The sequence below is a fragment of the Littorina saxatilis genome, linkage group LG2 (assembly GCF_037325665.1).
Source record: "Littorina saxatilis isolate snail1 linkage group LG2, US_GU_Lsax_2.0, whole genome shotgun sequence".
In the NCBI taxonomy this organism is placed as follows: Eukaryota; Metazoa; Mollusca; class Gastropoda; order Littorinimorpha; family Littorinidae; genus Littorina; species Littorina saxatilis.
Genome location: NC_090246.1, coordinates 100,862,699 through 100,886,320, shown reverse-complemented (window position 1 = coordinate 100,886,320; position 23,622 = coordinate 100,862,699). Strand labels below are relative to the sequence as shown.

The window sequence follows — 23,622 nt, the reverse complement described above, 5'->3', positions numbered from 1 at the left end:
GTTCCTGTAAAAGGCTGAGGTGTCAATGCCATCATGTGTAAAGGGTTGGACGTTCCTGTAAAAGGCTGAGGTGTCAATGCCAACATGTGTAAAGGGTTGGACGGTCCTGTCACGGCTGAGGTGTCAATGCCAACATGTGTAAAGGGTTGGACGGTCCTGCAAAAGGCTGAGGTGTCAATGCCAACATGTGTAAAGGGTTGGACGTTCCTGCAAAAGGCTGAGGTGTCAATGCCAACATGTGTAAAGGGTTGGACGGTCCTGTAAAAGGCTGAGGTGTCAATGGTTCGCGCAGTTTGGCTCTGTGTTCGTGACGCTCGCCATGTTGTATTGTGAAATGTTATTGTTCCTGATTTGGCGCGTGTTCACTGGTAGTCGCTTTGGGTGTAAGGGATTACGAGGCCAAGCCTTACGCAGTATGTTATGCTAATGAGGGAGTCATCAAAGAGCACTCGCACCAGCTAATACTACTTCAACTATTCCAAAAACCTACTCACTAATTACAAATATGTTATACCGATGACTCCCACACGGTGCACTTCATGCTGTGATTATCATGCTCACTTAATAATCAAGATGGCTTTAACATCTTCTCTCAGCTTTCCCCCATTTAAAGCATTCACACACACACACACATCCGATCCTATTCTCCACACCTCCATCTTGTTCTCTGTCCTGACACTGGTTGTGGGAAGATGCTCTGTGCTTGTTAGTGTCCCACACTTTCAAGAATAACCCAGCCATATCCCGACTCGTTGACGTTGCGAGAAGATGACAACAGTAACCAAGACCTTCGAGTGAATTTTTTTTCTGTCCCGTTTTGTCATCAGTGCTAGGCCACCGCTTCATTTCATTTCTCAAGTTTGAGGTCTATGCGAGGAGTCGCAAATTGAAAAAGTAAATAAAAGAAAAGGAAAATAAATATGTCAATTAAAGTGTTACGAAAAGCGTTTTCTCAGTTCGCTCCGTAGAGGAAGGTCACTAAAGCACTCGCTCAACACTGTCCTACCCGGGTTACGCTCATCAATTATTTGCCGACACAGGTCCATCACTCGCCCGTCTAATGCCACCCTCTCCCGGAAACTTAAGTCAAAATGAGCTCCTAACACGAACAGACGGTCAGAGAAATCAATGGATCAGCCTCGGTTGTCGGGCATTAAGAATCCCATAACTTGACTCCTAGACTGTTGGCCAGGTAACTAAAGCAAGTAGGAGAGAAAGAAACCCCATATTCGTCCGTGACTGACGTAGAAACTGTGATTAATGAGAGTTTGCGAGCGAGTTAATGAAAGTTATGATGTTGTGGTCTGAGGCGCTGACGATGAGTTTGGGTAGTGGAGAAAGAAGGGAGAGTCAATAACGAGGGTCGTCTGTTCCTGGGATACGCATCTGGGGTGGTGATCACTAATCCCCAATATCGACTGGACCTTTGGAGGATCGATTTGATTTTGTGACGGATTTATTGAAAGTTTGATCTAAAATTTGGGGCGTTGTTCATATGAGAGCTATTGGATTGTTTACGAGGTTTCGCACGAATATTGAACACCAATGACTGTGCTCACATAACTCAAGTTGATTTCATAATTCGTGCTGTCGAAACATTGGTTTATGTACTGTATCACCGGCCATTATTTATTATATCAATATCTCGAGAATGTTGCCTGTCGGAACAATATAGTTGATGCAGTACTGTATCATCGGCCATTATATTCATAATATTCATCATATTGATTATTTCAACGTCTCGAGAATGTTCTAAGTCCGAACACTTAAAACAAAACTACCATTGACTGTTTTCAAAGAAGACTGTGAATGTGACCCTAGTTTGGTGTATTAAAACCCTCCCATAGATTCCCTGCTATACACCACCACCCCCCCCCCCCCACCCCGCCTTTTCACTTATTTTTCCTCTTCGGTTGATTGCCTGAGGTTGTGGTGTGTCTTTTTGTTTTTTTATCCCTCTTTTGTTTCTTGGTCACTTGGGAAGCACAAATCCGGATTTCTTTGGGTGTTCATTTCTTTGGTAATGTGCTTTTCTTATTGCTTCATCGCACCACTGACTGTTTGGGTCTTCTTTTTCTGGCTGTGTGCTTTTCTTATTGCTTCATCGCACCACTGACTGTTTGGGTCTTCTTTTTCTGGCTGTGTGCTTTTCTTATTGCTTCATCGCACCACTGACTGTTTGGGTCTTCTTTTTCTGGCTGTGTGCTTTTCTTATTGCTTCATCGCACCACTGACTGTTTGGGTCTTCTTTTTCTGGCCGTGTGCTTTTCTTATTGCTTCATCGCACCACTGACTGTTTGGGTCTTCTTTTTCTGGCTGTGTGCTTTTCTTATTGCTTCATCGCACCACTGACTGTTTGGGTCTTCTTTTTCTGGCCGTGTGCTTTTCTTATTGCTTCATCGCACCACTGACTGTTTGGGTCTTCTTTTTCTGGCTGTGAGCTTTTCTTATTGCTTCATCGCACCACTGACTGTTTGGGTCTTCTTTTTCTGGCTGTGTGCTTTTCTTATTGCTTCATCGCACCACTGACTGTTCGGGTCTTCTTTTTCTGGCTGTGTGCTTTTCTTATTGCTTCATCGCACCACTGACTGTTTGGGTCTTCTTTTTCTGGCCGTGTGCTTTTCTTATTGCTTCATCGCACCACTGACTGTTTGGGTCTTCTTTTTCTGGCCGTGTGCTTTTCTTATTGCTTCATCGCACCACTGACTGTTCGGGTCTTCTTTTTCTGGCTGTGTGCTTTTTTTATTGCTTCATCGCACCACTGACTGTTTGGGTCTTCTTTTTCTGGCCGTGTGCTTTTCTTATTGCTTCATCGCACCACTGACTGTTTGGGTCTTCTTTTTCTGGCCGTGTGCTTTTCTTATTGCTTCATCGCACCACTGACTGTTTGGGTCTTCTTTTTCTGGCCGTGTGCTTTTCTTATTGCTTCATCGCACCACTGACTGTTTGGGTCTTCTTTTTCTGGCCGTGTGCTTTTCTTATTGCTTCATCGCACCACTGACTGTTCGGGTCTTCTTTTTCTGGCCGTGTGCTTTTCATATTGCTTCATCGCACCACTGACTGTTTGGGTCTTCTTTTTCTGGCCGTGTGCTTTTCATATTGCTTCATCGCACCACTGACTGTTTGGGTCTTCTTTTTCTGGCTGTGTGCTTTTCATATTGCTTCATCGCACCACTGACTGTTTGGGTCTTCTTTTTCTGGCCGTGTGCTTTTCATATTGCTTCATCGCACCACTGACTGTTTGGGTCTTCTTTTTCTGGCTGTGTGCTTTTCATATTGCTTCATCGCACCACTGACTGTTTGGGTCTTCTTTTTCTGGCCGTGTGCTTTTCTTATTGCTTCATCGCACCACTGACTGTTTGGGTCTTCTTTTTCTGGCCGTGTGCTTTTCATATTGCTTCATCGCACCACTGACTGTTTGGGTCTTCTTTTTCTGGCCGTGTGCTTTTCTTATTGCTTCATCGCACCACTGACTGTTCGGGTCTTCTTTTTCTGGCCGTGTGCTTTTCTTATTGCTTCATCGCACCACTGACTGTTCGGGTCTTCTTTTTCTGGCCGTGTGCTTTTCTTATTGCTTCATCGCACCACTGACTGTTCGGGTCTTCTTTTTCTGGCCGTGTGCTTTTCTTATTGCTTCATCGCACCACTGACTGTTCGGGTCTTCTTTTTCTGGCTGTGTGCTTTTTTTATTGCTTCATCGCACCACTGACTGTTTGGGTCTTCTTTTTCTGGCCGTGTGCTTTTCTTATTGCTTCATCGCACCACTGACTGTTTGGGTCTTCTTTTTCTGGCCGTGTGCTTTTCTTATTGCTTCATCGCACCACTGACTGTTTGGGTCTTCTTTTTCTGGCCGTGTGCTTTTCTTATTGCTTCATCGCACCACTGACTGTTTGGGTCTTCTTTTTCTGGCCGTGTGCTTTTCTTATTGCTTCATCGCACCACTGACTGTTCGGGTCTTCTTTTTCTGGCCGTGTGCTTTTCATATTGCTTCATCGCACCACTGACTGTTTGGGTCTTCTTTTTCTGGCCGTGTGCTTTTCATATTGCTTCATCGCACCACTGACTGTTTGGGTCTTCTTTTTCTGGCTGTGTGCTTTTCATATTGCTTCATCGCACCACTGACTGTTTGGGTCTTCTTTTTCTGGCCGTGTGCTTTTCTTATTGCTTCATCGCACCACTGACTGTTTGGGTCTTCTTTTTCTGGCTGTGTGCTTTTCTTATTGCTTCATCGCACCACTGACTGTTTGGGTCTTCTTTTTCTGGCTGTGTGCTTTTCTTATTGCTTCATCGCACCACTGACTGTTTGGGTCTTCTTTTTCTGGCCGTGTGCTTTTCATATTGCTTCATCGCACCACTGACTGTTTGGGTCTTCTTTTTCTGGCCGTGTGCTTTTCATATTGCTTCATCGCACCACTGACTGTTTGGGTCTTCTTTTTCTGGCTGTGTGCTTTTCATATTGCTTCATCGCACCACTGACTGTTTGGGTCTTCTTTTTCTGGCCGTGTGCTTTTCTTATTGCTTCATCGCACCACTGACTGTTTGGGTCTTCTTTTTCTGGCTGTGTGCTTTTCTTATTGCTTCATCGCACCACTGACTGTTTGGGTCTTCTTTTTCTGGCTGTGTGCTTTTCTTATTGCTTCATCGCACCACTGACTGTTTGGGTCTTCTTTTTCTGGCCGTGTGCTTTTCTTATTGCTTCATCGCACCACTGACTGTTTGGGTCTTCTTTTTCTGGCCGTGTGCTTTTCTTATTGGTTCATCGCACCACTGACTGTTTGGGTCTTCTTTTTCTGGCTGTGAGCTTTTCTTATTGCTTCATCGCACCACTGACTGTTTGGGTCTTCTTTTTCTGACCGTGTGCTTTTCTTATTGCTTCATCGCACCACTGACTGTTTGGGTCTTCTTTTTCTGGCTGTGTGCTTTTCTTATTGCTTCATCGCACCACTGACTGTTTGGGTCTTCTTTTTCTGGCTGTGTGCTTTTCTTATTGCTTCATCGCACCACTGACTGTTTGGGTCTTCTTTTTCTTATTGCTTCATCGCACCACTGACTGTTTGGGTCTTCTTTTTCTGGCTGTGTGCTTTTCTTATTGCTTCATCGCACCACTGACAGTTTGGGTCTTCTTTTTCTGGCCGTGTGCTTTTCTTATTACTTCATCGCACCACTGACTGTTTGGGTCTTCTTTTTCTGGCCGTGTGCTTTTCTTATTGCTTCATCGCACCACTGACTGTTTGGGTCTTCTTTTTCTGGCTGTGTGCTTTTCTTATTGCTTCATCGCACCACTGACTGTTTGGGTCTTCTTTTTCTGGCTGTGTGCTTTTCTTATTACTTCATCGCACCACTGACTGTTTGGGTCTTCTTTTTCTGGGTGTGTGCTTTTCTTATTGCTTCATCGCACCACTGACTGTTTGGGTCTTCTTTTTCTGGCCGTGTGCTTTTCTTATTGCTTCATCGCACCACTGACTGTTTGGGTCTTCTTTTTCTGGCCGTGTGCTTTTCGTATTGCTTCATCGCACCACTGACTGTTTGGGTCTTCTTTTTCTGGCCGTGTGCTTTTCTTATTGCTTCATCGCACCACTGACTGTTTGGGTCTTCTTTTTCTGGCTGTGTGCTTTTCTTATTGCTTCATCGCACCACTGACTGTTTGGGTCTTCTTTTTCTGGCCGTGTGCTTTTCTTATTGCTTCATCGCACCACTGACTGTTTGGGTCTTCTTTTTCTGGCTGTGTGCTTTTCTTATTGCTTCATCGCACCACTGACAGTTTGGGTCTTCTTTTTCTGGCCGTGTGCTTTTCTTATTACTTCATCGCACCACTGACTGTTTGGGTCTTCTTTTTCTGGCTGTGTGCTTTTCTTATTACTTCATCGCACCACTGACTGTTTGGGTCTTCTTTTTGTGGCCGTGTGCTTTTCATATTGCTTCATCGCACCACTGACTGTTTGGGTCTTCTTTTTCTGGCTGTGTGCTTTTCATATTGCTTCATCGCACCACTGACTGTTTGGGTCTTCTTTTTCTGGCTGTGTGCTTTTCATATTGCTTCATCGCACCACTGACTGTTTGGGTCTTCTTTTTCTGGCTGTGTGCTTTTCATATTGCTTCATCGCACCACTGACTGTTTGGGTCTTCTTTTTCTGGCTGTGTGCTTTTCATATTGCTTCATCGCACCACTGACTGTTTGGGTCTTCTTTTTCTGGCTGTGTGCTTTTCATATTGCTTCATCGCACCACTGACTGTTTGGGTCTTCTTTTTCTGGCTGTGTGCTTTTCATATTGCTTCATCGCACCACTGACTGTTTGGGTCTTCTTTTTCTGGCTGTGTGCTTTTCATATTGCTTCATCGCACCACTGACTGTTTGGGTCTTCTTTTTCTGGCTGTGTGCTTTTCATATTGCTTCATCGCACCACTGACTGTTTGGGTCTTCTTTTTCTGGCTGTGTGCTTTTCATATTGCTTCATCGCACCACTGACTGTTTGGGTCTTCTTTTTCTGGCTGTGTGCTTTTCATATTGCTTCATCGCACCACTGACTGTTTGGGTCTTCTTTTTCTGGCTGTGTGCTTTTCATATTGCTTCATCGCACCACTGACTGTTTGGGTCTTCTTTTTCTGGCTGTGTGCTTTTCATATTGCTTCATCGCACCACTGACTGTTTGGGTCTTCTTTTTCTGGCTGTGTGCTTTTCATATTGCTTCATCGCACCACTGACTGTTTGGGTCTTCTTTTTCTGGCTGTGTGCTTTTCATATTGCTTCATCGCACCACTGACTGTTTGGGTCTTCTTTTTCTGGCTGTGTGCTTTTCATATTGCTTCATCGCACCACTGACTGTTTGGGTCTTCTTTTTCTGGCTGTGTGCTTTTCATATTGCTTCATCGCACCACTGACTGTTTGGGTCTTCTTTTTCTGGCTGTGTGCTTTTCATATTGCTTCATCGCACCACTGACTGTTTGGGTCTTCTTTTTCTGGCTGTGTGCTTTTCATATTGCTTCATCGCACCACTGACTGTTTGGGTCTTCTTTTTCTGGCTGTGTGCTTTTCATATTGCTTCATCGCACCACTGACTGTTTGGGTCTTCTTTTTCTGGCTGTGTGCTTTTCATATTGCTTCATCGCACCACTGACTGTTTGGGTCTTCTTTTTCTGGCTGTGTGCTTTTCATATTGCTTCATCGCACCACTGACTGTTTGGGTCTTCTTTTTCTGGCTGTGTGCTTTTCATATTGCTTCATCGCACCACTGACTGTTTGGGTCTTCTTTTTCTGGCTGTGTGCTTTTCATATTGCTTCATCGCACCACTGACTGTTTGGGTCTTCTTTTTCTGGCTGTGTGCTTTTCATATTGCTTCATCGCACCACTGACTGTTTGGGTCTTCTTTTTCTGGCTGTGTGCTTTTCATATTGCTTCATCGCACCACTGACTGTTTGGGTCTTCTTTTTCTGGCTGTGTGCTTTTCATATTGCTTCATCGCACCACTGACTGTTTGGGTCTTCTTTTTCTGGCTGTGTGCTTTTCATATTGCTTCATCGCACCACTGACTGTTTGGGTCTTCTTTTTCTGGCTGTGTGCTTTTCATATTGCTTCATCGCACCACTGACTGTTTGGGTCTTCTTTTTCTGGCTGTGTGCTTTTCATATTGCTTCATCGCACCACTGACTGTTTGGGTCTTCTTTTTCTGGCTGTGTGCTTTTCATATTGCTTCATCGCACCACTGACTGTTTGGGTCTTCTTTTTCTGGCTGTGTGCTTTTCATATTGCTTCATCGCACCACTGACTGTTTGGGTCTTCTTTTTCTGGCTGTGTGCTTTTCATATTGCTTCATCGCACCACTGACTGTTTGGGTCTTCTTTTTCTGGCTGTGTGCTTTTCATATTGCTTCATCGCACCACTGACTGTTTGGGTCTTCTTTTTCTGGCTGTGTGCTTTTCATATTGCTTCATCGCACCACTGACTGTTTGGGTCTTCTTTTTCTGGCTGTGTGCTTTTCTTATTACTTCATCGCACCACTGACTGTTTGGGTCTTCTTTTTGTGGCCGTGTGCTTTTCTTATTACTTCATCGCACCACTGACTGTTTGGGTCTTCTTTTTCTGGCTGTGTGCTTTTCTTATTACTTCATCGCACCACTGACTGTTTGGGTCTTCTTTTTCTGGCTGTGTGCTTTTCATATTGCTTCATCGCACCACTGACTGTTTGGGTCTTCTTTTTCTGGCTGTGTGCTTTTCATATTGCTTCATCGCACCACTGACTGTTTGGGTCTTCTTTTTCTGGCTGTGTGCTTTTCATATTGCTTCATCGCACCACTGACTGTTTGGGTCTTCTTTTTCTGGCTGTGTGCTTTTCATATTGCTTCATCGCACCACTGACTGTTTGGGTCTTCTTTTTCTGGCTGTGTGCTTTTCATATTGCTTCATCGCACCACTGACTGTTTGGGTCTTCTTTTTCTGGCTGTGTGCTTTTCATATTGCTTCATCGCACCACTGACTGTTTGGGTCTTCTTTTTCTGGCTGTGTGCTTTTCATATTGCTTCATCGCACCACTGACTGTTTGGGTCTTCTTTTTCTGGCTGTGTGCTTTTCATATTGCTTCATCGCACCACTGACTGTTTGGGTCTTCTTTTTCTGGCCGTGTGCTTTTCTTATTGCTTCATCGCACCACTGACTGTTTGGGTCTTCTTTTTCTGGCTGTGTGCTTTTCTTATTGCTTCATCGCACCACTGACTGTTTGGGTCTTCTTTTTCTGGCTGTGTGCTTTTCATATTGCTTCATCGCACCACTGACTGTTTGGGTCTTCTTTTTCTGGCTGTGTGCTTTTCATATTGCTTCATCGCACCACTGACTGTTTGGGTCTTCTTTTTCTGGCTGTGTGCTTTTCATATTGCTTCATCGCACCACTGACTGTTTGGGTCTTCTTTTTCTGGCTGTGTGCTTTTCATATTGCTTCATCGCACCACTGACTGTTTGGGTCTTCTTTTTCTGGCTGTGTGCTTTTCATATTGCTTCATCGCACCACTGACTGTTTGGGTCTTCTTTTTCTGGCTGTGTGCTTTTCATATTGCTTCATCGCACCACTGACTGTTTGGGTCTTCTTTTTCTGGCTGTGTGCTTTTCATATTGCTTCATCGCACCACTGACTGTTTGGGTCTTCTTTTTCTGGCTGTGTGCTTTTCATATTGCTTCATCGCACCACTGACTGTTTGGGTCTTCTTTTTCTGGCTGTGTGCTTTTCATATTGCTTCATCGCACCACTGACTGTTTGGGTCTTCTTTTTCTGGCTGTGTGCTTTTCATATTGCTTCATCGCACCACTGACTGTTTGGGTCTTCTTTTTGTGGCCGTGTGCTTTTCTTATTACTTCATCGCACCACTGACTGTTTGGGTCTTCTTTTTCTGGCTGTGTGCTTTTCTTATTACTTCATCGCACCACTGACTGTTTGGGTCTTCTTTTTCTGGCTGTGTGCTTTTCATATTGCTTCATCGCACCACTGTTTTGGTGGTTTGTTTTTTTGTGGTTGCTTTTCTTGTTGCTTCATCGCAGCACTGCACTCACTGCAGCCATTTTGCATCTAAGTACTAATAATCGAATCTTTAACGCGTGAAATGATTTTTGTATTGAAAAGTGCTTGCAAGTTTGTTACCGCTCCTGGACAGAGTGAGCTCAAATGTGAACAAAGCATCTGTTATCCGAGTAAGCCTTTGGCGGTAATCTTACGGAGGCATAATACAGACAACATCAACAAAACTTGATGACCAAACAAAGGTTACCGGACGAGGCATAATACAGACAACATCAACAAAACTTGATGACCAAACAAAGGTTACCGGACAGTAAGAGAAGACATGGAGACACAACCATGGACAGACAAATATTGTCTACTGACAACCCGCAAGCTGCACTTTTCAAATTTGCCGGATCTGCGAGTGACCGGACGAAGCGTCCAAAGACACCATGCCGAACGACAAAATGCCGGATGGACAATTCTGCCTGCGGACTCTACGCCGGACGAACACGATACCAAACAGAGCCTATGACTAATAGACACAATACCGAACGAACTTGACGCCAAACGAATTCTATGCATATTATGAACGGATACAATGCTGAACGGATGAAAAAATGAAAGTCCCAATGTCGAAAGACACTACGCTAAACAACATTATGGACACAGCTGCCCTCCCCCCCCCCGTAACCCCACCAGACTGGCGGCGTTGGATGATAAAACTATTTAAAACATTTGTTATCACGCATATGAGACTATAAAAACAAGAAATTCCTCCGAGGTAGGAAAAACACCCCCGTTGGTCAAAGGGAAATAACCATTCTCACTGCCACCAACTGAGAAGGTTATTTCCCTTTGACCATTAATATGTCCCTCTATAAGTCCTTGTAGAATCTTAATCCACCAATAACTCCCTAACCGTGTGTTTTACTGGTCCCAATTTTTGTAAGGACCGTCTCAGGAATGTATAGCACCTGTTCACCAAGTTTGGTGACGATCGGTTTGTTCATTCTTGAGATCTATATGCGAACACAAACACACAAACAAACACATCGAGCGAATCCTATACACACCAATAACTCCCTAATCGTGTGTTTGACTGGTCCCAGTTTTTGTAAGGACCGTCTCAGGAATGTATAGAACCTGTTCACCAAGTTTGGTGACGATCGGTTCGCTCATTCTTGAGATCTATATGCGAACACAAACAAACAAACAAACACATGGACCGAATCCTATACACACCCCTATACCGGGGGTGTAAAAACGTCACAATCAAAAAAACATGCCTGCATGAAACAATTACATCTAGCATACTGGTATCGGCGAAATTCTCGGTGCCTGGGATCCATTTAACATCGTACCTGTCCGTGCGGTATCAGTAGATCTTGATGTCAAAGTCGTTGGGTTACCACAGTCGTGTCTTTCTGCCGGCGTAGAGTCCACAGCGGTTTCAGCATGGTGTCTTTCTGCCGGCGTAGAGTCCACAGCGGTTTCAGCATGGTGTCTTTCGGTGTATAGTCCAGCCTGGCCACGGCGCATCTGTCAAGATTTGCATCCCCGTTTTAATGAAATCAAGTCGTTGGCACTGTTGTAAGCAAACGTCTTTCCTGTGACGTTGCAGCCGATCAAAGATGGCGAAATGCCGCCATACGACGCCATGGAGTCCATCCTGCCCGAGTACCAGTACATCTTCAACGACCCCAACGCCTCAGCTGGGGCCCAGGCCACCAGACCAGCCCCCGCTCCAACAGTTCAGGCCAGTAGAAGGTGAGGCCCTGACAAAGTACTGTACTGCCGTTGAGAAAGATGCAGGTGACCACCGCACTGAGCACAAAGAAAAGCATCACGGAACGCAGTTATAATCGTGGTGCTCCTTCATATCTTTGTTTCTCGTACGCTCCACTTTCGACACCCTGTCTCCCCTCAGGCTCTTTCTGTTTTTGAAGATGTTGAAGACACGTGACATATCAGAAACAAACGTACACATACGGTCTGGCATTTACGATGAAAAGAAAAGAAGAAGAAAACTCAAACAAGCAGAAATAACACCGAACAAATATCAAGGGAATAAAAACCTTTCGAGCGTATAGTCTTTACGTGAGTAAAGGTAAGAAGTTACAAAATTAGGAATCGCGGCTAAACAGGCGTTCCCGTGAAATTATACCAGGTGATGTCGACGAAGAAGCAGGGAATAAACACAAACAGATTGCCCCAAATTAGTCACTTTTTTATGTTTATGTCTCCCAAAAACTTAACGGTAGGCCTAACAATCTATCAGATACATCAGATAGACAGAAGAAACCAGGGACTACCGTCGAGAACACCCAGTTACTAAATTAAAAAGCCTCCACTACCTGTCCACCCTTCTCAGTGTCCATTTGACAGACAGGAAATTGTTCATAAGCTATCCAATTTCGCTGCTTACATCACATCTGCGAATCGTAGAAAGTTAGAGAATCTTTCCAGATGTCATTTTCTCCCCCCCCCCCCCCCCCCGTTCCCCTCCCCTAGCTCGCACACACACAAACACTCTCTGATTGTCTGTCAATCTGTCTGTCCGTCAGTCTGTCAGACTCTCTCTCTCTCTCTCTGTCTCTGAATCTCCCCTCTATCTCTAATTTTGTCTGTCTGTCTGTCTGTCTTCCTCTCTTTCCCTCTCCCTCTCTCTCCCTCTGTCTCCCTCTCCCTCTTTCTCTCTCTCACTGTCTCCGAAACCCACTAACAACACCTCCTCTTCCATTCTCCCACCGCCTGACACAGAACGGTGAACGCTGACCTGGACGCCACCACCATGTCAATAATGGACCAGCAGATGCGCGAGATGGACAACTACCGGCAAGCGGTGACCCGCATGGGTCAGGACATCATGACCCTTCGAAACAACCTGCGCGAGGTAGAGGGCACCAACAGCAAGCTGAGGCTGCAGGTGGGCAACTACAGCGACACCACCCGGATCATGACGGACTCCACTCAAGTGGACGGGCTCACCAAGGGGGACCTCGTGTCCAGATACAGTAAGAGGTTAAAAGTGTATAGCAGACTCTCTTTCTCTCTCTCCGAGTCTCTCTCTCTCTCTCTCTCTCTCTCTCTCTCTCTCTCTCTCTCTCTCTCTCTCTCTCTCTCTCTCTCTCTCTCTTTCTCTCTCTCTCTCTCTCTCTCTCTCTTGTCTGCCTCTGTTTGTCCGTCCGTACACCAGTCTCTCTCTCTCTCTCTCTCTCTCTCTCTCTCTCTCTCTCTCTCTCTCTCTCTCTCTCTCTCTCTCTCTCTCGTCTCTCTCGTCTGCCTCTGTCCGTCCGTCCATCCGTCTCAGTCTCTCTCTCTTGTCTGCCTCTCTGTTTGTCCATCCGTCTCTCTCTCTCTCTCTCTCTCTCTCTCTCTCTTTCTTGTCTGCCACTCTGTTTGTCCGTACGTCTATCCGTCTCTCTCTCTCTCTCTCTCTCTCTCTCTCTCTCTTGTCTGCCACTCTGTCCGTACGTCTATCCGTCTCTCTCGTCTCCTCCCCCCCCCCCCCCGAAACAAAAATAATTGTGAGACATAAAGTATGTAATATGACTGTCTCGCGTGTGTGTAGTTTTTATTTATTTTTTAAAGCTGATGTTTATATATTCGCCTCGGCAACAACGGATTCTCTGACCCCCCCTCCCTCTCTCTCTCTCTCTATTCAAGACCCATGCCATGTCGCATGTAAAATGATGGTCTAAGATAGATAAGTTGTCATTTAACGCAGGTTGGCCAGTTTGCCTTGGCTACATTTTGTTTTATCTTGTTTCTTTTAACTCTCCTCTCTTTTCTCTTCCAATCTGTTTTGCGCCTGCGTCCACAGTCGGAATGAAAAACGAACCTGAAGATATCAAAGACCTGTAGCACTGTGCATGCAGAGCTGAGGATTTGACTGATTGTGTCTGTCTCTTGCTCTTCATTCAGCCACCCTGCGGCAGAAGCTGGCGTCGCAGACGACAGAACTGAAGCAGTATAAAGACAAAGTACAGAAGCTACAGAACGAACTCATCAAGGTATGTCAAATTATCTGCTCAAAAACAAGCACAAAACAAACAAACTACACATAGGATTTGGTTGAAAACTCGATGCAGCCAGTGACTCCTTCGCTGTGCAGAAAGACAAAAACTAAAAAACAAAGAATGAGAGAAAAATAGCAGGGGCGGATCAGTTGCTTTGTAAGGGGGAGGGGGCACTTTGAATCGAAAGTGAATGTGATATGCGCGAAGCGCCCGAATTTGCTAGGGGGGTCCGGGGGCATGCCCCCCCGGAAATTTGTTTTGTCCCAAAGAAGCAAAATGGTGCTATCTGGTGCCATTTGAACTTAGAAATGGTCATAGAATCAGCATAGACAAATCTTTTTTTTTTCTTCTTCTTTTTTTTTTTTTTTCGGGGGGGGGGGGGTGGGCACGTGCCCCCTGTGCCCCCCTCCTCGTCCGCCCCTGAATAGTGTATACGGCGAAATCTCCCTGTCTTTCACCCCGGCTTGCATCTTACAACATTAGAAAAACCAAAGCGATGAACAGAACTGTGTATATAAATTCTGTACAGCTGTGTGTGTCTGTCTTTGTGTGTACATGCGCGTGTGTATGTGCTTGTGTCTGTCGGTATAATTTATCTGTTTGTCTGTCAGTGCACGTGTCTGTTCATATTATGTCTGCCTGTCTGCCTGTCACTGCATGTCTGACTATGTGTGTGTGTCTGTATATCTGTCTGCCTGTATGTCTGTCTGCTCATCTGGCTGTCTGTTTGTCTGCCTGTCATTGCATGTCTGCCTGTGTGTGTGTCTGTATATATCTCTATCTGTGCTTGTGTCTGTCTGCTCATGTGTCTGTATGTCTGTCTGCTTGTCCCTGCATGTCTGACTGTGTGTGTGTCTGTACAGAAAAATGACAAGGAGAAGGAGTACCTACGCATGTCTCACGCCCACGCCAGCCAGCAGGAGCTGCTGCAGAGGCTGCAGGAGAAGGTGAACAAAGTGAGACGTCTGGAGGAGACGTGTCGCAAGCAGGAGAAGGTCATCGAGAAGTTGGAACGCATCGTGGACAAACTGAGAGACAAATCGCATATCCCGAAAGGTACTCAATTCGAGTTGCTCTCAAAAGGGGAGAGCCTTTTACTCACAAATCGCATATCCCGAAAGGTACTCAATTCGAGTTGCTCTCAAAAGGGAAGAGCCTGTTACTCACAAATCGCATATCCCGAAAGGTACTCAATTCGAGTTGCTCTCAAAAGGGGAGAGCCTTTTACTCACAAATCGCATATCCCGAAAGGTACTCAATTCGAGTTGCTCTCAAAAGGGGAGAGCCTTTTACTCACAAATCGCATATCCCGAAAGGTACTCAATTCGAGTTGCTCTCAAAAGGGAAGAGCCTGTTACTCACAAATCGCATATCCCGAAAGGTACTGAACTCGAGTTGTTCTCAAAAGGGGAGAGCCTGTTACTCACAAATCGCATATCCCGAAAGGTACTGAATTCGAATTGCTCTCAAAAAGGGAGAGCCTGCTACTCACAAATCGCATATCCCGAAAGGTATTGAATTTGAATTAGACTCAAAAGAGAAGAGCCTGTTACTCTGTGAACCGAATATCCTCAACAGAATTTTTTATTCGCTGTACTTAATTGTATCAAAACAAATGACAAGCTTATAATAATATGGTGGCCACAGAAAATGGTTTGGTCAAATACATATGATCAGTCAGCAGCTCAGATGAAAAAGTAAAGCTTCCGTTACTGAACTGCTTCTTCCAATGAAATTTTGTTCTATCAATAAAGGACATTTTTCTTTCCCCAGATGTGAACGCTGATACAAGTTCAGCCCTCATGGAAGAAAACAAACGACTGAGGCAACAAATGGAAGAAATGCGGGTAAGTTTGAGATCTCTTAGTGCCTTATCCCCCTTCATGTGTACATCCAAGCACACGGCCAAGTGCGCACGGAAAAAGTCCTGTAACCCATGTCAGAGTTCGGTGGGTTATAGAAACATGAAAATACCAAGCATGCATCCCCCGAAAGCGGCGCATGGCTGCCGAAATGTCGGGGTAAAACGGTCATACACGTAAAAGTCGTGTGAGTTTCAGCCCATGAATGAAGAGAAAGAATTAAAGATGATGATGTCTTATCTATCGTGTTGCATAGCTCGTCCATATGAGCCACAGTACATTTGGTTTTGATGAATAGGACCAGCTGATGAGGGCGGGGAAAGCAGGCACAGAGGACATGGAGAAGCTGGAACTGTACCAGGCCCTGGAGAGAGCCGAAGGACGCATCATGTCCCTAGAGAAACAGGTCAGTTCATCCAAAGGGCAGGGATGATGATAACTGTGGTTTTACCACCCTCACGGTCAAACCATTAGGGGCATGTACCTGGGTGTTACCCCAACTTTAGATGAGATACCCAGTTGAATGCGTGTTTAGGTTGTAATCACTGTGGTAACACAGGGATGGGACATGGATATCGTCTCTGAGTCTGCACATAAAAGGTCTCTCCAGAAGCCCCTTTTTAGACCTCCAACAATCCGAGATACTATGGTTTTGAAAAGAGGAGGGAGAATTTACAGAGGTAATAAACAGACAATCTGAAATAAGCTAGGTCTTAAAATGAAAGAGGGAACCTGAAATCAGGGGGGAGGGGGTTCCACTGTCTTTCCTTCTTTATTTGGTTGTTTAACGTCGTTTTCAACCACGAAGGTTATATCGCGACGGGGAAAGGGGGGAGATGGGATAGAGCCACTTGTTTCTTGTTCACAAAAGCACTAAGGCCAAAAAAAAAAAAAGGTCTGTTTACGGTAACATAGGCCCAAAAAATAGGGTCGGTAGGTCGGGATTGTTTTGTTTGTTTTTTTTTTTTTTTTTCCAAAAAACCATATTTTTACGTTATTTTGCAAAAAAAACCAAGATTTTTTTTTTTTTTTTCCCCAAATGCCAAAAAAAAGTCTAGGGTCGCGCGAAAAAACTAGGGTCGGTCGGGTTACCGTAAACAGACCTATTTTTTTTTTTGGCCTAATCAAAAATGTGCTCCAGGGGCTTGCAACGTAGTACAATGTATTACCTTACAGGGAGAATGCAAGTTTCCAGTACAAAGGACTTAACATTTCTTGCATACTGCTTGACTAAAATCTTTACAAAAATTGACTATATTCTATACAAGAAACACTTAACAAGAGTAAAAGGAGAAACAGAATCCGTTAGTCGCCTCTTACGACATGCTGGGGAGCATCGGGTAAATTCTTCCCCCTAACCCGCCTGGGGGTTCCACTGTATCTGTGGAAGTTATTGTGAACATTAACAGCGATTATCTTTCCATCTGATATTTCAAATGAGACAGTCTTACAGCCTACGTACGAGTTGAAGTCTATGACAAATTCATCTTTACGATGTTTTCTCCCACAACTGATTCTAGGACATGTTTTGCCTAAATCCTTTGCTCACAGTTTTTTTTTATGTGATTACTATTGCATTAGCATTACTGCTTTATCATATGCAGCTGGCAGAAAACTCCCGGCAGTGGGGCAGAGAGAGGGCAGATTTGCAGATACGGATGAACGAGAATGAACACGGCTTTGGGCGATCTGGTGGAATGGTCCTTCATGATTATCCTGTATTGGTGAGTCCCTTTGCTCTGTAAGAAATTGTGGTTGCTTATTGCCATTGCAGACAGTTATCTGTCTTGCCAAGTAGGGAACTGGAAGCATTTAATTGCAAGTTCTTCTGCTCTCTGCTTGAATGGACATCTAACCAAAGTGTGGAATAGAGAGACAGGTGTATTGATCATCAACATATGTGTACACAAATTAAGGCACAGATAAATGTATGCATGCGGCTAAGCAATGCAATAGTACACAATTAAAGGGTATACTTTTTTGTGTAATATATGTTTTTAAAAACAAGCCATTTTTGTGATGCAAACTAAAAGTCAATAAAAATGCATCTTGAAACTCTTTGAAATGACTTGATGTTGCTTTCGTTGTTGTTAAGCTGAATGTATATTAATGAGTAATTTTATGGTGCAAAGTTGTTCATGTTTCTTTTTTTGTGTCTTTTGCGAGAGCAGTAGCTCCAGAACCCAAACACTCAAGCTTTGCAGACCTACCATGTGAATGTCTGACCAGCTACCTGTGCCTACTGTCTGTGAAACAAACACTCTGTATTTCATAGACAGTAAAGTTTGAAACATCTAATGAACTGTGGGAACCAGTGTGTCACTGCTGAAACGGACTAGAAACAAATCAAACGTCACTTGCACCACATCAAGATTTTGCTCTACAGCAAGAGTTGTCAGAAGCGAATTCGGATCACCCATCTTCCTTCATGTGAGCGATACCACACAGCTTACTCTACAGGGGCAACATGTCATCAGTGATCCGCATTATCATTTTCTCGGTGAAGAACAGAGGTCATTGTTCACGATGGAAACTGTAAAACATGGTTTTGTGAGGTTTTCCAAGAAACTTAAGTTTTAAAACCATACTGGATTTGTTTGCCAATTAAAATCTCTCACACACTCTTTTAGGTAAAACTGCTTTAAATAGCTTAAATAGCCCACATCTGTCCTCTTTTGTAACAGCCCACATAATTATGTATGTCCTCTTTTGTTATGGAAGGCAGATGAGCAATGCATCTGATCAGTTCCCACTTATAATTAAAGATGAAAAGCAATGAATATTTCAGGCAGGAAACTGCGGTGACTTCCATAGAAACCATGTTGGGAATAGAAATGTTTCTGGTGCTGTTCTTCTCAAAACAGGGATTCTTGCAGAACCCATACATTTTAAATCAGATTTTAAGCTTTCTCCACTTGTACCCCTTTTGTATTTCGGCGTTTGCTAGCCGTATTCTTTGTGTAGAAAAAAAGCAACAGTAACAGATTCCTAACCTCAGAAGTATTACATATATTTATTTTCAGTTTCTCTCTATTCTCTCAGCATGACAAACTGTTGTACAGAATATTGGTGCTAAGCACTTCTCTTTTCGTGTTCATTTGGGTACACCTGAGGAAAGGAGGTCGGAATTCTTGTCTCACACAAAATGGAACATATTTGTAATACTTGTCTGGTTACATTTTTTTTGAATAAATGAAAACAATTATTATTGTGATCTTTGATAAACTTAATATTATAATTTATATATGTGTCTGTCGAACTGCAGTAAATTCTGAAAGTAAATGAATTTGGTATTTTATGTACATTTTGTACAAATATTTGTGTTTTCATTGTCAACTGGTGCATTTGTAAGTGGGGTTTTCTACTATATTATTTTTGTCGGAGATGATGTGTACAGTCGCTTGATATGTCTTTGTGAAAACCAATTTAATTCCATGTTTAAAAAAACTAAAACCGAATGAAAGCAGACTCTATTTTCTAGTGTTTTTACCCGTCTATTTTCATTGCAGATACTGCTGCTTCATTTATTTCTGTATGTAGTCAAAATACATTCATGAGAATTTCATCCATTTAAATTATGAGACAAAATACTTTGCACAGTAATTTATTGTGTGTGGTGTGTGTGTGTGTGTGTGTGTGTGTGTGTGTGTGTGTGAGAGAGAGAGAGAGAGAGAGAGAGAGAGAGAGAGAGAGATAAGGAAAATTATTAACAATTACTTCACTATGCCTGTAGTGTATGAGCATGAACATTGCTACTCCAACAGGCAGACAAATCACAGCTACATACAAGTCAGTTTTGACGATAATAATCACATTTAATGCTTCATCTGACATGACTATAATCAATGGCACACACATTCCAGATACAAACAGCACATCACAATCAGGTGTTCATGGCAACACAACGGGAAAGCACAGCCAGAAAATGTTAAGATATACACTTCACATGTCAAATGACTTGGCCCTTTTCACAAAAAGTAAGAGTTTTTGTTCAACCGGGTCTCATCAGTTCAAATGATTAAAGTTTAAGCAGCATAGGAAATTCAAGCTGAAATAGTTGAGAAACCTGCTGTATGTAAAAAGAGCGAGTAGGAATCAAGTCAAATACCAACCTAGAAATTCTATAAAAATTCTGCATTTCTTAAAAAAAAAAAAAAAATATTAAAAAAACTGCCTGACAAATTGGGAAGAAACTTTCCAACACTTCTTTTCTCAAAGCCACTTTTTTTCCTCAAAGAATTTTTTTATATATATTTTTTATAAATAATGCTTGTTTGTTTGTTTATTTGTTGCTTAACGTCCAGCCGACTACGCAGAGCCATATCAGGACGAGGAAGGGGGGGATGAAGGGGGCCACTTGTCAAGCGATTCCTGTTTACAAATGCACTAACCCATTACTTGTGTCCCAGCAGGCTTTAGTAAAACTAAATTAATACCTACTGGAAGATTACCAGTTTCCAGTATGTTAAAATAGGCTTAACCTATCTACTGCTGGACTTACATCAGAACACTAACAGATTAAACTATACATGAATCGCGAGACAAGCGGCAAGAGAAGAGATTTTTGGAAAAAATACAGGTGAATGAGCAAGAAGGCAGAAAAAAGAAAAGAATTATAAATAATGCTAGCCCTACTGAAACATTTTGAAATCAAATACTCCAACTGAAAAATACTAAAACCAAAAGAGAAAAAGGAATGTAGGTAGATACAAAGTTAGGTGCTAAAATCTCCACCAATCTTACTGTTAGGCCTGAAAGTACATAATGATCAAACTACAGGGGCAGAATAGTACGATAAACATGCTGCTTCCCGGTTGCAGATAATTAAAACGATCTCAGGCCTGTCAGCAACCATGACCTGAACAACTCACCACCCCTGCCTGCACACCAGCTTAATGCACTCGCCTTGCTAACAGTTCACTACAAGCACAAAACCATCACTCGCCTTGCTAACAGTTCACTACAAGCACAAAACCATCACATCAGGTTCTTGCGTTCACCGGTATATTACACAACATAACCAATCTCGCACTCTTTCCTCGCTTCATCCGACGCTTACACACATATACTTGATATTTACAGTGTATCATTGATGACCAAGTTGTTGGGTGAGATAAAAAAAACAAATCAAATCTGAAATCAACACAAAAGATGAAAGAAAAACAACAACACCAACGGGGACAAAGAACCATACAAAAACACAAAAATAAAGCATCATGTCCTATCTGAGGATGTCATTTCTTTCCCTCTCTCCCTCTCTCTCTCCTGCCGCCCTTACGCACCACAGCTGGGGTATTAACCACAGCTAAGTGGCATATCACTACTGTGCTATACATCACTATTGTGCTATACATCACTACTGTGCTATAGACCTAAAGTAACAGTCACTTCCCGAAAGCTGGGACTGACAATTCTAACAATTACGAGAAATCAATCCATCTTGCCACTGCACAACCAAACATGAACTAGCAAATCATGAAATAACAACATAAAAACACAGTGCGTAAAAACTTACAAAGAGCAAAAGTGCATTGACATACAACAGTAAGATAACAGAAGGGGTTCAGCATCTTAAACTGATAGATACTTTCTTTCTTTATTTGGTGTTTAACGTCGTTTTCAACCGTTCAAGGTCATATCGCGACGGAGGGAAGGGGGGTGATGGGATAGAGCCACTTGTCAATTGTTTCTTGTTCACAAAAGCACTAATCAAAAATTTGCTCCAGGGGCTTGCAACGTAGTACAATATATTACCTTACTGGGAGAATGCAAGTTTCCAGTACAAAGGACTTAACATTTCTTACATACTGCTTGACTAAAATCTTTACAAACACTGACTATATTCTATACAAGAAACACTTAACAAGGGTAAAAGGAGAAACAGAATCCGTTAGTCGCCTCTTACGACATGCTGGGGAGCATCGGGTAAATTCTTTCTCGTCCCAACCAATATGGGACTCCTCCTAACCCGCGGGGGGTACTGATAGATACAAGTTACTCAATACCTAGCATGACAACCACTTTGACAGAAGCCACATTTACAAGCTGATATGTTTTCCTAGTGACACATAATTCAAACTCAAGATTGCTAATGTGCATGCCAAAATATCAGTTGCAGTTACAATAGCTATGATAGTCACACAAGGTAGGCAACAGGTACACAGAAAAGAGAATCATTGGACACAAAAAATAAAATTGGGTACTCATACATCATCATGTTCCTAAAGATGTAACGTTTTTCACAGTTTGAAAGCACAAAATAAAAGGAGAAAACGTTCACATCAAAGTTGAGGTATCGACTGGCAACTGCAGGTGCACGTCATTCACAAGCGTTCATGATAAGAAAACTGCGAGAACAAGTAACTCTCACAAGGAAAGGAAAGTAAAGAAACTTTCACCTCACCCAATCATTCTCCATTACTTTCACCTCACCCAATCATTCTCCATTACTTTCACCTCACCCAATCATTCTCCATTACTATCACCACTACACTACAATATAAGAATGTAACCTGCAGATTTGTCCTTTATGAAAATTCAGTAAATCTAAGCCTAAAAAAAGAGCTTTACAAGCTGCCACATTAAAAAAAATCCCATTTTAAGGATATCCATTTCATGGTCTATCTTTCAATCATGATCTAAAAAAAACAACTAGTACTGGTTTTACATTTGAACAGACCTGGAAATAAATGTCATCTAACGGTCACTCAAAGCTGCATTTCTGTCTATTCATAACACAAAAGAGTTAATGGCACGTCTAAGACTAATCATAGCATGACAAAGGGTGAAGAAAAAGTGTCTGATATTTAGCTGTGACGCCTATGCCAACAGCAAACTAAAAAACGGACTACAATTTCTTCCATTTACAAAAGACAAAGACGACTATACAAGTTGAAATTATTTCAAGTCTAAGGTAGTTTAATCAAAACATTTTTACATTTTTACATTTGATTTTTCCATTTTTTCACAATGAGGTAGCCACTCCAGAGAAATCAAAACATGAATCAATCTTTCTTTCTTTATTTGGTGTTTAACGTCGTTTTCAACCACGAAGGGTTATATCGCGACGGGGAAAGGGGGAAGATGGGATAGACCCACTTGTCAATTGTTTCTTGTTCACAAAAGCACTAATCAAAAATTTGCTCCAGGGGCTTGCAACGTAGTACAATATATTACCTTACTGGGAGAATGCAAGTTTCCAGTACAAAGGACTTAACATTTCTTACATACTGCTTGACTAAAATCTTTACAAACATTGACTCAAAAATTTTAGTAATAAATTTTCATTTGATTAATATACTTACCCAACTCACATATAGCAATTAACCCTAGTTCAGTGCTGGTAACGCTGTACGCGTCCCCTTGGTAACAAGGAAGGCGCCTCTAAAAAAAGAGTGACATGAGACCCGTAAGGGTGTCTAAGCCAGCCCGGAAACGAGACTGCCTTCCGTATGCGCGCGCATACACCGCCATATGCAATTCATTCTAAAGCGAAGCCCAACTCACTCCTTTTTTAGACCCAAACACCCACCACAGCGGGGAGGCGGGAGGGAATAAACGATGTGAGTTGGGTAAGTATATTAATCAAATGAAAATTTATTACTAAAATTTTTGATTAAATTACATATCTTACCCAACTCACATATAGCAGATTGCTACTATAGGTGGCGGGTATATAGAGAAATCATGAAATTAGAACCTGTTCCAAGGCTACCATAACCGGTAACGCGGAACTGCCGTCCTGTCCCAAGACGTCTCTGAGGGAGAGGTTAATAAAAACCTCCTCAGACCGCCCGTAAGCCGACTCCAGTACTTCAGCCAAACGGCCCGACCAGAGGACTGTCAAAGAGGAGGCCCAAGGCCTTGCCTCATACGGTGAGAGGCAAAACTGCCCTAACATCTCCAGACTGTGTTAATCACCAGGTAAGCACCTGTCTGATCAAAGTGGAGACTCACTTGGTTAAATAAACTTTCGCAATATCCTTACACCTTGCTGTGCTAAGTGATATCATAAAAGCTTCAGATTTTCTGACCCAATGCCGAGTCCGTGACAGGTACCTTCTGAGAGTCCTCACGGGACAAATAACCACATCAAGCTCCCCAGGAGCAAGAGTCCAGTGTAGCAGTCCATCTAGGTAAGGTTGACTTCAAAAAGTCATACCCCTACCAGAGTAGATAGACCTGTACCCACCCTAAAACAGTGTTTAACGTCATTTCCAACCGTTCAAGGTTAAATCAAGACGGAGACGAAAGAT

At 43.0% G+C, this 23,622-nt stretch overlaps 1 protein-coding gene across 2 annotated transcripts in view; it reads left to right on the top strand.

Annotated features, from left to right (window-relative positions):
• Positions 1-18,955, top strand: part of LOC138960346 (coiled-coil domain-containing protein 33-like) — a 57,738-nt gene extending 38,783 nt beyond the window's left edge. For both annotated transcript variants that reach the window (XM_070332224.1, XM_070332223.1), the window contains exons 17-24: positions 11,108-11,253; positions 12,247-12,500; positions 13,411-13,499; positions 14,369-14,561; positions 15,279-15,352; positions 15,666-15,773; positions 16,972-17,091; positions 17,539-18,955. In XM_070332224.1, coding sequence (XP_070188325.1) covers positions 11,108-11,253; positions 12,247-12,500; positions 13,411-13,499; positions 14,369-14,561; positions 15,279-15,352; positions 15,666-15,773; positions 16,972-17,091; positions 17,539-17,541 — 987 coding nt within the window. In that variant the 3' untranslated portion in view covers positions 17,542-18,955. The remainder of the gene's footprint in view (positions 1-11,107; positions 11,254-12,246; positions 12,501-13,410; positions 13,500-14,368; positions 14,562-15,278; positions 15,353-15,665; positions 15,774-16,971; positions 17,092-17,538) is intronic.
• Positions 18,956-23,622: the final 4,667 nt, after the last annotated feature.